This window comes from Antrostomus carolinensis, unplaced genomic scaffold (assembly GCF_000700745.2).
Source record: "Antrostomus carolinensis isolate BGI_N321 unplaced genomic scaffold, ASM70074v2 scaffold9758, whole genome shotgun sequence".
NCBI lineage: Eukaryota > Metazoa > Chordata > Aves > Caprimulgiformes > Caprimulgidae > Antrostomus > Antrostomus carolinensis.
Genome location: NW_010330869.1, coordinates 13,791 through 25,347, shown reverse-complemented (window position 1 = coordinate 25,347; position 11,557 = coordinate 13,791). Strand labels below are relative to the sequence as shown.

Genomic DNA, 11,557 nt, shown 5'->3' with positions numbered 1-11,557 from the left:
AAAGTACAGTTAATTTAAAAAAAACCCATTCATTTTCTACCCCTATTTTCATCTTTGTTCTAGTGGATGAATTTATAAACACAGATACCAATGCTGCAAAAATTGATATACAAGTCATACACAAAGCATCCACTTAAGTCCCACTGAACTTACAAATATTTGTGACATATTCTATAAAACATTGTTTTGTTTTGTTTTCTTTGCTGCAGATATATCTTACCACAGAATACAGAATCAACCCATATATCTTCCCCACTTACGTCTTCATGCTGCCTGTCCTACCTTCTGTATTAAGGATGTGCCCAAATCCAAGTTATATAGTATTTTTAACATTTGAGGATAGTGTTGTTACCTGTTTCTTTCTGGGTTGAAATAATGCATAACAAAAAAAAAAAACAAAACAAAACCAAACCAAACCAAAACAAAAAGAATATGAAGTAAGTGAGCACATAAGAAGCCTCCAAGGAAAAATGACCATTCTCCACTTAATTATCAAATATATTTAACTGTAATAGTCCCACCCACCCCATCCCTAAATAGAGTAGCATCAAAATTGTAGCTTATGCTTACTTTTTAGAAAACTGATTATGAAATGTCTGTTGATATTTCTATTTGAGAACCAAAGACACTAAACCTTCAGTAATAGCTCTAGTAAATTAAGAGTAATACAGAATGATAAAATTACATTTCCATACTTTTTCTTTTCCTTCTTTCTCATTCTTCCTAGAAACTGTTTATTAGAATTGCATACTTCCCATGCTTCTAGCCATCTCTTCTTGTCTTTCTTATAATCACTGCTAAAGTAATTGTTGCACTTCACAGAACTCAAAAGAGCATGCAGAAGTTGCTTTTCATCGTCAAGAAAAGCATGAAAAAAAATAATTTCGACCTATAACCATTTCAGCATTTACTAGTATTGGCTCTTATTTGAGGATTCAGTTTGAATTTGATAGAATTACATTAAAAATCTTTCTTAACTGCATCCTGTCAAATTTTGCACATGTGCCCATTTGAGGGGAAAAAAGGAGACACGTGGGGAAGGTTGGAGGTGGTGGATGCCATTAGTTAGCAAAAAAGGCCAGAATTAGAACTTTTAATTCCCTTAGTAGGAATATCTGTATAACCAAGAAAGCACAAACTAAAACACTCTTACATTTTTCATATGCCCAGAGCTACTGCTGTTGGTGACTAGACATGAGAATAAAAGTACTTTACGGTTATCTTCTTTATAAGTACTTTCTGAAATTAGTAAATGCAGCCAGATTTGGTAATTAGGTACAGGGAGATTGATGAGAACTAGCTGAAGTTTCCATGCAGGTTATGGTTATCCCAGATTGCTACGAGGCAGGAGCTAACCCACCCGGTTTTGAATATTTAGCTCTCAGTGCTGCAGGGCTGGAAGTTTGGAAGGCAGCTTGTGCTACTTATGAACAGGGAACATAAAACAAACCAAAAAAACACCTCACCTGGAGAAAATGGCCACTGTAACATGGCATCCTGGGGCCCCAGAAATGGCACTTAAGTTGCTGCTATTAAAAAACAAAACAAAACAAAACAACAAAAAAACCCAACCCAAAACAAAACAACAAAGCAAACCTAAATACAAGAATACTTGAATAGTTTAGTTTCCAAGGAAAATAATATCAAGCTGTGGAACTTGGTTCGTGGTAAGACATGAGAGATCTGACATTTACCAGCTGGGACAAATGAAGCTTTGTTCCTTCCTAAGAGCACAGTGAAGATGCATGGACGCTCTTATTTGGGGAGGTCTAGCCTGTTCTTGGCATCAGGTAACTCATGAATATAGCATACCTGGCTGGCAGAGGCCTGGAGGGCACAGCCCAAAGGCATATTACAAAATCACTGTGCCCAGACTGACAGTGATGCTGCATCATCTGAATCTGTGCAATACTGGATCCCATACTTTCAAATTTGCAAGACTCTACAGAGCCAACCAGGACCTGAATCCTAGTTCAGCCTTTCAAACTCATTATGCTTTTATAAAGCCACAGAAAGAAAAAGTGATGTCTCTTTCTTTATTTAGTTGGCTGGATGATTGGGGCAGCCGTACAAACGATCGTCAGCACTGGCTTTCACAAGTGTTTCATGTTCAGAAAGCACAGCAAGATGTTGATAAACTACAGTTACCTGGTTGTAGCACTTTCTCCAGGTCTTCAATAAATTTTCTGTTCAGGCTGATCAAGCTGCTGGTGATCAGTTCCAGGAATGAAAAGAATAAATGGAATCACAGAATGGTTTGGGTTGGAAGGGACCTTTAAAGTCCATCTAGTCCAACCCCCCTGCAGTGAGCAGGGACATCTTCAACTGGATCAGGTTGCTCAGAGCCCCATCCAGCCTGACCTTGAATGTTTCCAGGGATGGGGCTTCTACCACCTCTCTGGGCAACCCGTGCCAGTGTTTCACCACCCTCACTGTAAAAAATTTCCTCCTTATATCTAGTATGAATCTACCCTCTTTTAGTTTAAAACTATTACCCCTTGTCCTATTACCAACAGTCCCTGCTAAAAAGTTTGTCCTCATCTTGCCTATAAAGGCTTATAAGCCCCTTTTAAGTACTGAAAGGCTGCAATAAGGTCTCTCCAGAGCCATCTCCAGGCTGAACAACTCCAACTCTCTGAGTTTGTCCTTGTAGGACAGTTGTTCCATCCCTCTGATCATTTTTGTGGCTCTCCTCTGGGCCCCCTCCAATAGGTCCATGAATAGAGTAAGTATAAGTAGCCCTTAAGGTTTATCCTGAGTTATAACCATGCCTTGCTAACCACCTGGAACTGTGCTGCAGATATATGTATGGGGGAAGGAGAGATAAAGAACAAAACCACCCCCTATAAAGACTTAGTGAAAAATTTGGATGAACAGAATCCCATAAACGTTATAACACAATTGTCTGCAACTGCTCTGCTAGCATCATGTGCCTTCTCTTAACATTTTATATGGAGGTATACAAGTGTGACAAAGTTAAAGAGCAATGTGCAGCTGCACTCATTAGCTTTTATGCCAACTTTAGAAGCAAGAAGGCATCTTTTATAAACCTAAAGCTGTGTCCAGATGAAGAAAACTGAAGGGATAAAACTCAGTGGATTAAATAAAAAAATAGATGGAAAATCAAAAAAATCCTTCAAGTAAATAACATAGACCCCATAATTTATAATTTTCAGAATATCAGGAACAAGAAATCTGTCAAGCCTCTATGGCAGATCTACTGATGTCAGGTTTTGAAAAGAAGGAGAGGAGAGAGGAGAAAAGAGAGAGGAGGAGAGAGGAGAGGACCCTAATCATTGAAACCTGATCCTTCCTCCAAGACAAGAAAGACTTTGAAAAGAATCAGTGTGTGTTCCTTGCACATGTGTTGTCCCTGGAGGAAACACAAAATAGGCTCATGCTAGAAACATTTTTGTAGAAGAGCTCAGGAGCTGTCTGAAATTCAAGCATCTGTAAATGTTGTTATAATTGCAGAACTTTTGTGGTTGGAAAGGACCTCTGGAGACTGTCTAGTCCAACCCTCTGTTCAGAGCAGGGCTAACTAGAGCAGCTTACTCAGTACTGTGTCCAGTTAGGTTCTGAATATCTCTAAGGGTGAAGACTTCCCAACCTCTCTGGGCAACCTGTTCCAGTGTTTGACCATCCTCACAGTGAAAATGTTTTCTCTTGCATTTAAATGGAGTTTCCTGGCTGACAGTTTGTGTCCATTGCATCTTGTCCTGTCACTGGGCACTGCTGAGAAGAGACTGGCTCCATCTTTGCTGCCTCCCATCAGTATTTATACAAACTGATAAGATCCTGCCGAGCCTTCACTTTCCAGGCTGAACAGTCCCATCTCCTCACATGCAGAGGTTCCAGTCCCCTTATCAGCTTAATGGCCCTGCGCTGAACTCCTGGTCCAGTACCTCCATGACTTTCTTGTTCCAGCAGAGTCCCGAGCTGGCCACAGTGCTCCAGATGTGTCTCACCCGGGCTGAGTGAGCAGAAAGGAATAATCTCTTCTGGCAACGCTCTGGAAGAGCTGGCAAGGCCCTTTGTAGGGCACCCACGGATGCTGTTGGCCGCCTTTGCCACAAGGGCGCATCGCTGGCTCATGTTCAACTTGGTGTCTGCCAGGAGCTCCAGGTCCTTTCCTGCAAAGCTGCTTTCCAGCTGGTTGGCCCCCAGTCTGCACTGGTACATGGGGTTATCCTCCACCAGGTGCCGGACTTCACAGTTCCCTGCATTGATTTCCATCGGCAGATTTCTCTGGTTTAGTAAGGTCCCTCTGAATACCAGCACAACCATCTGAGGTATTGACCACTCCATCCAATTCTGTATCATATGCAGACCTACTGAGGGTGCACTCTGTCCCATCATCCAGGCCATTAATGGAGATGTTAACATGTACTGGGCCCAGTATTGATCTCTAGGGTACACCACTAGAGACTGGTCTCCTGCTGGACTTCATACCAGTGATCACAACCCTTTGAGCACAGCAGCTCAGCTTGTTTTCAGTTTTCACTGTCTAGCCTGTACTTCGTCAGTGTCTCTATAAGGATGTCATGGGAACCAGTGCCAAAAGCCTCACTAAAGTCAAGATAAGCAACAGCCACTGCTCTTCCCTCATCTAGCAGCCAGTAATCTCATCACAGAAGGCTACCAAGTTGGTCAAGTATGATTTATTTTTCATAAATCCATGCTGACTACTCCCAATCACCTTTTTGTCCTTCATTTGTTCATCAGCGGTTTCCAGAATTACTTGTTCCACCACTTTCCCAGGGATTTACAAGAGGTTGACTGGCTTGTAGGTTTCCAGATCCTCCTTTTTGGCCATCCTGCAGATAGGAGTTCGATTTGCTTTCTTCCAGTCCTCAGGAATCTCTCCTGACCACCACGATCTTCCAAAGATAATCAACACTGGCCTCACAATGACATCAGCAAGCTCCATCAGCATTTGTGAGTGCATCCCATCAGGTCCCAGGAGCTTGTGTATGTCTTGTCTGTTTGAATGTTGCCTAACCTGATCCTTCTCTACCAATGGCAGATCTTCCTTGCTCCAGACTCAACTCTTGCATGTTTATTTTTTATGTTTGAGCTAAACCAGGACCTGCTTGTTTATCCTTGGAGTCATCCTGCCACCTTCGCTTGATTTCCTGCTCACTGGGATGGACCAATCTTTAGCTTGGAGAAGGCAATCCTTGAAAATCAACAAGGTTTCCCAGGCCTCTATTCTCTACAAGACCATACCCCGTAGAAGTCTTTAAGAAATAACTTTCCTAATAATATGTTTGACATCTGTACAAGATACACCAGTAGATACTGTATTAAAGGAATTAGCAGACACAGAGAGAGATGATCTGCTCAGAAGGAGCCAGTATTGCTTTGGTTGGACAGAGTTGTGCTTCACAGTTGTGCTCAATCATATTGGAACTCTTTAGGAACACCAAGAGCATGCAGATAAGGAGCTAGTTGAAATGTTGCCTTTGGGTTTCCAAAGGCATTTGAAAAATCCTTCACTGCAAACTTTTTAAGCAGACGTAAGAGACTTAAGAGAAAAAATTCTGTGTTGGGTAAGTCAAATAGGAACAGAGGGTATAAGTAAAACATCAGTTCTCTCAACTAGAGAAAGTCCCCAGTGGTGTTTCACAGGGTTCTGCACTGCTCAGCACATTCATAAACAGAGTGCAAGAGGGTGAGCCGTAAGACAAACAAATTTGCTGATGGTGGAGTTATTTAGGGCAGTGAGTGCAAGGGCCAGCTACCAGCTACAAACTGGCAGAAGGAAATTCAAGGTAGATTGATGTAAACTGAGGCAAATAGGCAAAATAATCCTCATCACACAGAACCATGGATTCTGAGCTATCAGGCCTGAGATGTTTCTTGATTAGCATTAACTCAATGCTCATTAGCAATCAAAAAGAAGCAAATAAAATCTTAGAAGTTACTAAAACCCAGCAAACATCATTATGACATCAGATTATGCCTACATCTGAGTGCTGTGCAGAGTTCTCACTCCTTTTCAAATGAGAATTCAGTAAAATTGACAGAGACATCTGCAGAGCTGATTATGCTTCAAGAGCAGGTCTTGGCCATCCAGTATTCTTCTGTCAAGTATAACAGAGAATTTGAAGGGTGCTTGATTTTTCACAGAGACTCAAGTAGCACTTATTGATGCTGAAGTATCATTAAGCACAAAATATCAAGTTTCTAGCAGTTTAAGCAACAAGCTATCTAGATTGGCAAAATAAATACAACACATAAGCATATAGGAACTACTAAAAAACTTCAATTCCATTTTTAATTATATTCTTTTGAAGACTGGAGAAACATTTTTATGTAAGGTTTGATGTGAAGGCGAGGCACACCAGTGGCTTTATCTGGCATTTTATCTTACATGCCCTCAGCTAATCATTTTAAAACATTAACTGGCTTACTATTATAACTTCTTTTATAAGATATTACTTGTTTATTAGAAGAAGTTATGCAACATGAGAAAAACCCTAAGTTCTGACTCTATAGCATAATTATTTTGACAGAGCAAACACAGGAAATCTATTCCAGAATTTACCTTAGGTTTTTTTGATTCCAGACGGCATTTTACAGTTCCGCTTAAGGGGGACAGAAGAGCAAGAAATAGTTAAGCTTAGATATGCTTTATAAACCATTAATTTCAAAGACCAACCCAAATACCATAAAGACCTACAGAATCATCTCAAATTCACATAGTTGCTCATTTCCAGGATTTCACGGGGCTAAGAACAGATGTGTGTCAGAAATCAGGAAACTGGCTCAATTCCTTTGGGATTTTTTTCCAGAATGGAAGGGGGAGGAATGGGAAAGAAGAAAAACAATTTGACTGAAACATCACTCTTTCTCCTGTCTTAAAAAGGAGTCTTTGAGCAGAATGACAATATCAGCTACAGCAGTCGGATCTTCATAGGTCCAGATAAAGGTTGAGATCTCAACAGATCTGTAATTATCAGTTCTGATACATCAGTGAACAGAGCTCTTTGTCCTCGGCATCACCTGCAGCACTTCCTTTCCCAGACACCAGATTAAGAAAGATAGTAGATAAGACATAAGCAGGACAGAGGATAGTTCAATAGTATGAGTATCATTATACTGCTCTAAGCAATCTTCCTTTTCAGTATTTCCAATATCTTGTTTAATACTGACACATGCTTTACGAAGGGCGAGTAATCCCCTCCTTTCCCTGATTTATGAGGCGCTCTTTTGTATCTATACATCTCCCCTCATGTTTTCCCAATTATTTTTTTTAAACTCTCCCTGTACCTCCAAAGCCTCAGAACTTTCTATTCCACACAAGATGCTCTTATAATACTTCAGATACTAAAATTTACAGTATACCAACTAGCAAGTTGCAACTAACACACCTGGTAGTATGGAGGTCTTATAAAAGCACAAGTTGTTAATATATCTTCTTACTCTTAATAGCCTTAGACTGACAAAACAGTTCCTTTTTCCAGTGGGGAGACTGAGTAGTTCACATTTTCCATTTCAGAAACAGCATACTTACTGAAATTAAGTACATGAAAAAAAACCCCACTGACACTCTGTATTTATTTTTCTGCACTCACTGATTTGTGATGCACACTCATTCCTTGGTAAATGAAGAGGAAAAGCTCAAATGCACAAACCTAGCTGGTGTAAAGACCTACTCATATCTGACATTTTGAAAATACCAAAAGGTATTATGTACAAAGACCCTTCCAAAAGCAGCCCTTTTTTGTACTTCACTTATTTGAAAACAACTATTTTTCTGCACATCACATTCTTCAGTTTCTCCCCGAGCAAGGCAGCACACAACATATCAGCCAGAAAGTCATTTACTAACATCTTGATCATTGCTTCTATCTCCTCCCATGGTAAAAACCCCACAGTTTTGTTAAATCTCTTTATTTATAGTCTTATAACAAAGTGGTTTCTTTTTTTTTAATATAAAAAGCAGCAAAAAAATCTTTAGATCACAGAGGGACTAAATTCCTTATGTTCAGAGGGAAGGTAGAGGGAAAGAAAAGTTGAAAGTAAAAGAAAAGTTACGAGTCCCGAGTTCTCCTAGAGTCTGCCCTTGAGGGCCCTGAGGCTGGGAAGCAGCTGGGCTGCGCTCAGGCGCTCCTCTACGTTGGCCTTCCAGCAGCAGCTAATAATGCTCTGGAGTCTCTGGCCCACTGGTGACTCGTGGAAAACAGCAGCAGCCAGCGAAGGGCGCAAGTTATAGGCTACCACAGCATAGAGCACGTACTGCCGCTCACCCAGGTAGGGCTGCTCTCGCATGACAATCTGCCAGAGGGTGATGGCAAAGGAGTAAATGTCCGCTTTGGCAGTGACCCTCTCCCCCTTGAGGAGCTCAGGGGCACGGTGTGTGTACGTGCCCCCTTGCTGGCACACCTGGGGACTCTGGGACAGGCCCTCCTCCAGTTTCTGGGAGCACCCAAAATCCCCAATCTTGCACACTCCCTGCTCAGTGATGAAGACGTTTGCAGGTTTCAGGTCCAAGTGTACAATGCCCTGCGAGTGAAGAAAGGCTAAGCCGCTCATAATGTCACAAGAATAGCACACAGTCTCTTCCAAGCTCAGGGCCTTCATTCCACATCCTCCTTCATCATCCTCACCCTGTCTCCATGCATCGCCAGTGCCATAAATTACATGGTGCAGGGTGATGTTACCTACATACTCCATAATGATGGTGCCCAGGCTGTTCTGGCTGGCCGGGGCGCACGTGCTGGCAGCCACCACGCGTACAACGTTATCGTGCTGTAGCTGGGCTACGTTCAGCTCAGCCCAGAAGCTCTGTCGTGATGCCAGACGGTTTTTGCTGCTCTTCTTCACCTGCTTTACAGCCACAGTTGAACCATGGTAGGTGGCTTTGTAGACAGAACCAAAGCCCCCAGAGCCAAGGGGGTGCAGGAGGCAGAGCTGATCCCAATCAATGGAGCACCAGGCCAGACGCGGAGGCAAGCGGCGAGTCCTAACTGAAGGAGCTCCCCCCAAGAAGCTTCTGCTGTCTTTGCCAGGGATAACTAAGGGACTGCTGCAGGGCCGCAAATCCACGGATGGGGAAAACTCCAAAGGCAGAACACAATTAAGAGGAATGGGTGAGGGCATAATAAGATGGAGAAAACAACAGGCAGTTACTAAGGCAGAGGACTGAAAAGTTTCCCTGACAGAAAGGGCTCTAGAGTAGCTTCCAAAGCCTTTTATCCTCTCTTCACCATTCTCCCTCCCCCCCCAAAATGAACTGCATCTGTCACAACTATCTGAACCCAATGAGGCTCACCTGGAAACATTCTCCTCCAGCCCTGAAGTAAATCTCTAGAAAGCCAAGGCAAATAGATTTAAAGCTAAAAAGATATTAACTCATATATATATTTCACATCATTTCTAATCTCAATAGAAAAGAAAGATGTTCTGCCCATTTAATGCCTCTAGCAAAATAACCCTGGGAGTAAATAAAGCAGTGATGGGTGAATGCATTTCACCATGGCTCCAGGCAGGCTTGAACATCGTCACATGCATTAAACACCTCAAAGTCATTGTCAGAGGAAGCAGCTAAAATGGCAAGGGCTGGCATTTGATGAGCCTATGGCAGGCCTAACTAAAGATAAAGGTGTGTTTGTAGAAGCCTGCCACTTGAACATGAATGGCACAAGGGGACTGGTTTGGCTGCTCAGCTCTGCCCATGCAGGGCAGCAGCCTTAATAGCAGCAGAAAGACAAATGATTGCTCTGTATTGTCCATTGGGTATAGCAAGTAGAATTATAAATAAATATTTGGTCATCTTCCCATCACACCCCATGCAATCACTACAGGTGTGTCTTTTGTTTCTGAATCCTCCTTAGTAAACTTATTCCTAAATTTATAAAGCTGTTCTGGCAGAAATCAAATATAGTTTTGCTTTGCTGGTCTCAGTGTTTTTCTCAGAGGAGCTTTTGTTCTTTTGATCCTGCTTTCACATGTTCACAGTGCTCATGCTAACTGCCTTAGTGTTTGGTACCTGCTGTACTGCCCGTGCATCAGAGCACACTTATGGCACCTATACGGCTAACTGCTTTTGAATATTCCAGTAAGTATCTTTCTGAACACATTGACAAGTATCTTGGAAAGCTTGGTCCCCATTTCCCACCTCCTCACCCTTCAGAACCTTCCTCTAGATATCAGCTTTGCCAATACAGATCCTGCCATGGGACTTCAAAGATTGGCAGTGCCTGTTTATCTAGAGTTTACCTCTGGGCAGCACTGGCTCCGCAGTTTTACTGGTGTTCTCTGTTCTTTTTGTTTTGCTTCTCTGTTTGAGTAGGATGCAGCACAGATGCGCTGAGGGAGGTTTCAGGGTTGCTCAGAACACGTGTAAGCAGAGCTGGAGTGTTCTCCACCTTGAGATAGGTTCAGTTGTTCACCTCAAAAGACAAACCTAATGTCCCAAAGACATCCACTGACCCTACTTGAACTCTAGATTAGTTCAGCCAGACAGTTTCAAAGGCATCACTCTGTAGTGAATCAGTGATGGAGATCTTCCCAGTGCTGAGTTTTAGGACTATCAGGAGACATTACCCATTGCAATTCACAGGGAAACAAACTCAGAGATGAATGAGAATGGAGAAATTGGGTTACCACCTGCCAGTGTGAAACAGAGAGGCTGGGGAAGAACTAGATAAATATGTGCTAATATGTGTTATAGGAGTTGTTAACAAGTGAGAGTGCAAAGAGTTAGGGATGCGAGAGGGTCTCTCAATGGCCCTGGGTGGGACAGTCCCTGCAGAGGGACCACTTTACAACACAAGGCTCCTCTTTCCTTGCCTCTCCCAAAAGGGACTCTAATAGTACAAGAGGCCCCTGGGCTCCCCTGGTGCTATCACACCCTGTGAGCTTTCTGTTGTAAAGCACAAGGCAGCCAGGTGACACCCTGCTGCTGCCCCCTCCTAGGGACAGCTATCTGCCTTGAGGCACTGCTCAGCATCAGGTATGCAGGGATGCTTTGGGGGTGGGGGGAAGACCAAAGGAGCTTTAGTGTAGCTTGAAATATACAGTGAAGTAAGCCATGGACACAACAGGTATTTTACACTCCTTTTCTGAGCAGCACTCCAATTCTATGCTTATATGCAAAACTCTTCACTTCCAGTCTTTGCAGAGAATGTTTTCTAGGCAGGTGAGCTGTGAGAGAAATCAAAAGCTGTAGTAAGCAGATGAAGCTACACTGGAGAGAGAAAGGAATTTTTATGCCCATTTTCTGAGTGCTACTAGGGCTTTAATTCTTGCATGGACTTCTGGGCCATATAGTATATAAAAGCAACTGAGAGACATCTCTGCTATGAACTCCCCAGGAACTTCAGCCTTCTCACGGGAGAAGTGCACTTGTTACAACCTGTCTTCACCAGGTTAAGGCAACAGAGACAATCCAAAGGCAAAGTTGGTTGAGGGAGAGGAGTAGGTAGAAGGATTTGTGGATGAAGGGCCTGAGAGTGGACTTGTTAAGCTGAAAACTATAGGAGCGTATCTGCAGATTGTGAATGATACAGAACACAGCAGTAAAATCCATGTTCATAAAACAGACGGT

At 42.6% G+C, this 11,557-nt stretch overlaps 1 protein-coding gene across 1 annotated transcript; it reads right to left on the bottom strand.

Annotated features, from left to right (window-relative positions):
- Positions 1–8,058: 8,058 nt before the first annotated feature.
- Positions 8,059–9,108, bottom strand: MOS (MOS proto-oncogene, serine/threonine kinase). The gene has a single exon (XM_010173043.1). It carries the CDS (start codon positions 9,106–9,108, stop codon positions 8,059–8,061), a length of 1,050 nt encoding a protein of 349 aa, XP_010171345.1.
- Positions 9,109–11,557: the final 2,449 nt, after the last annotated feature.

Coding starts and splice junctions, on each gene's coding strand:
- MOS (XM_010173043.1), bottom strand. CDS start 9,108: ATGCCCTCACCCATTCCTCTTAATTGTGTTCTGCCTTTGGAGTTTTCC.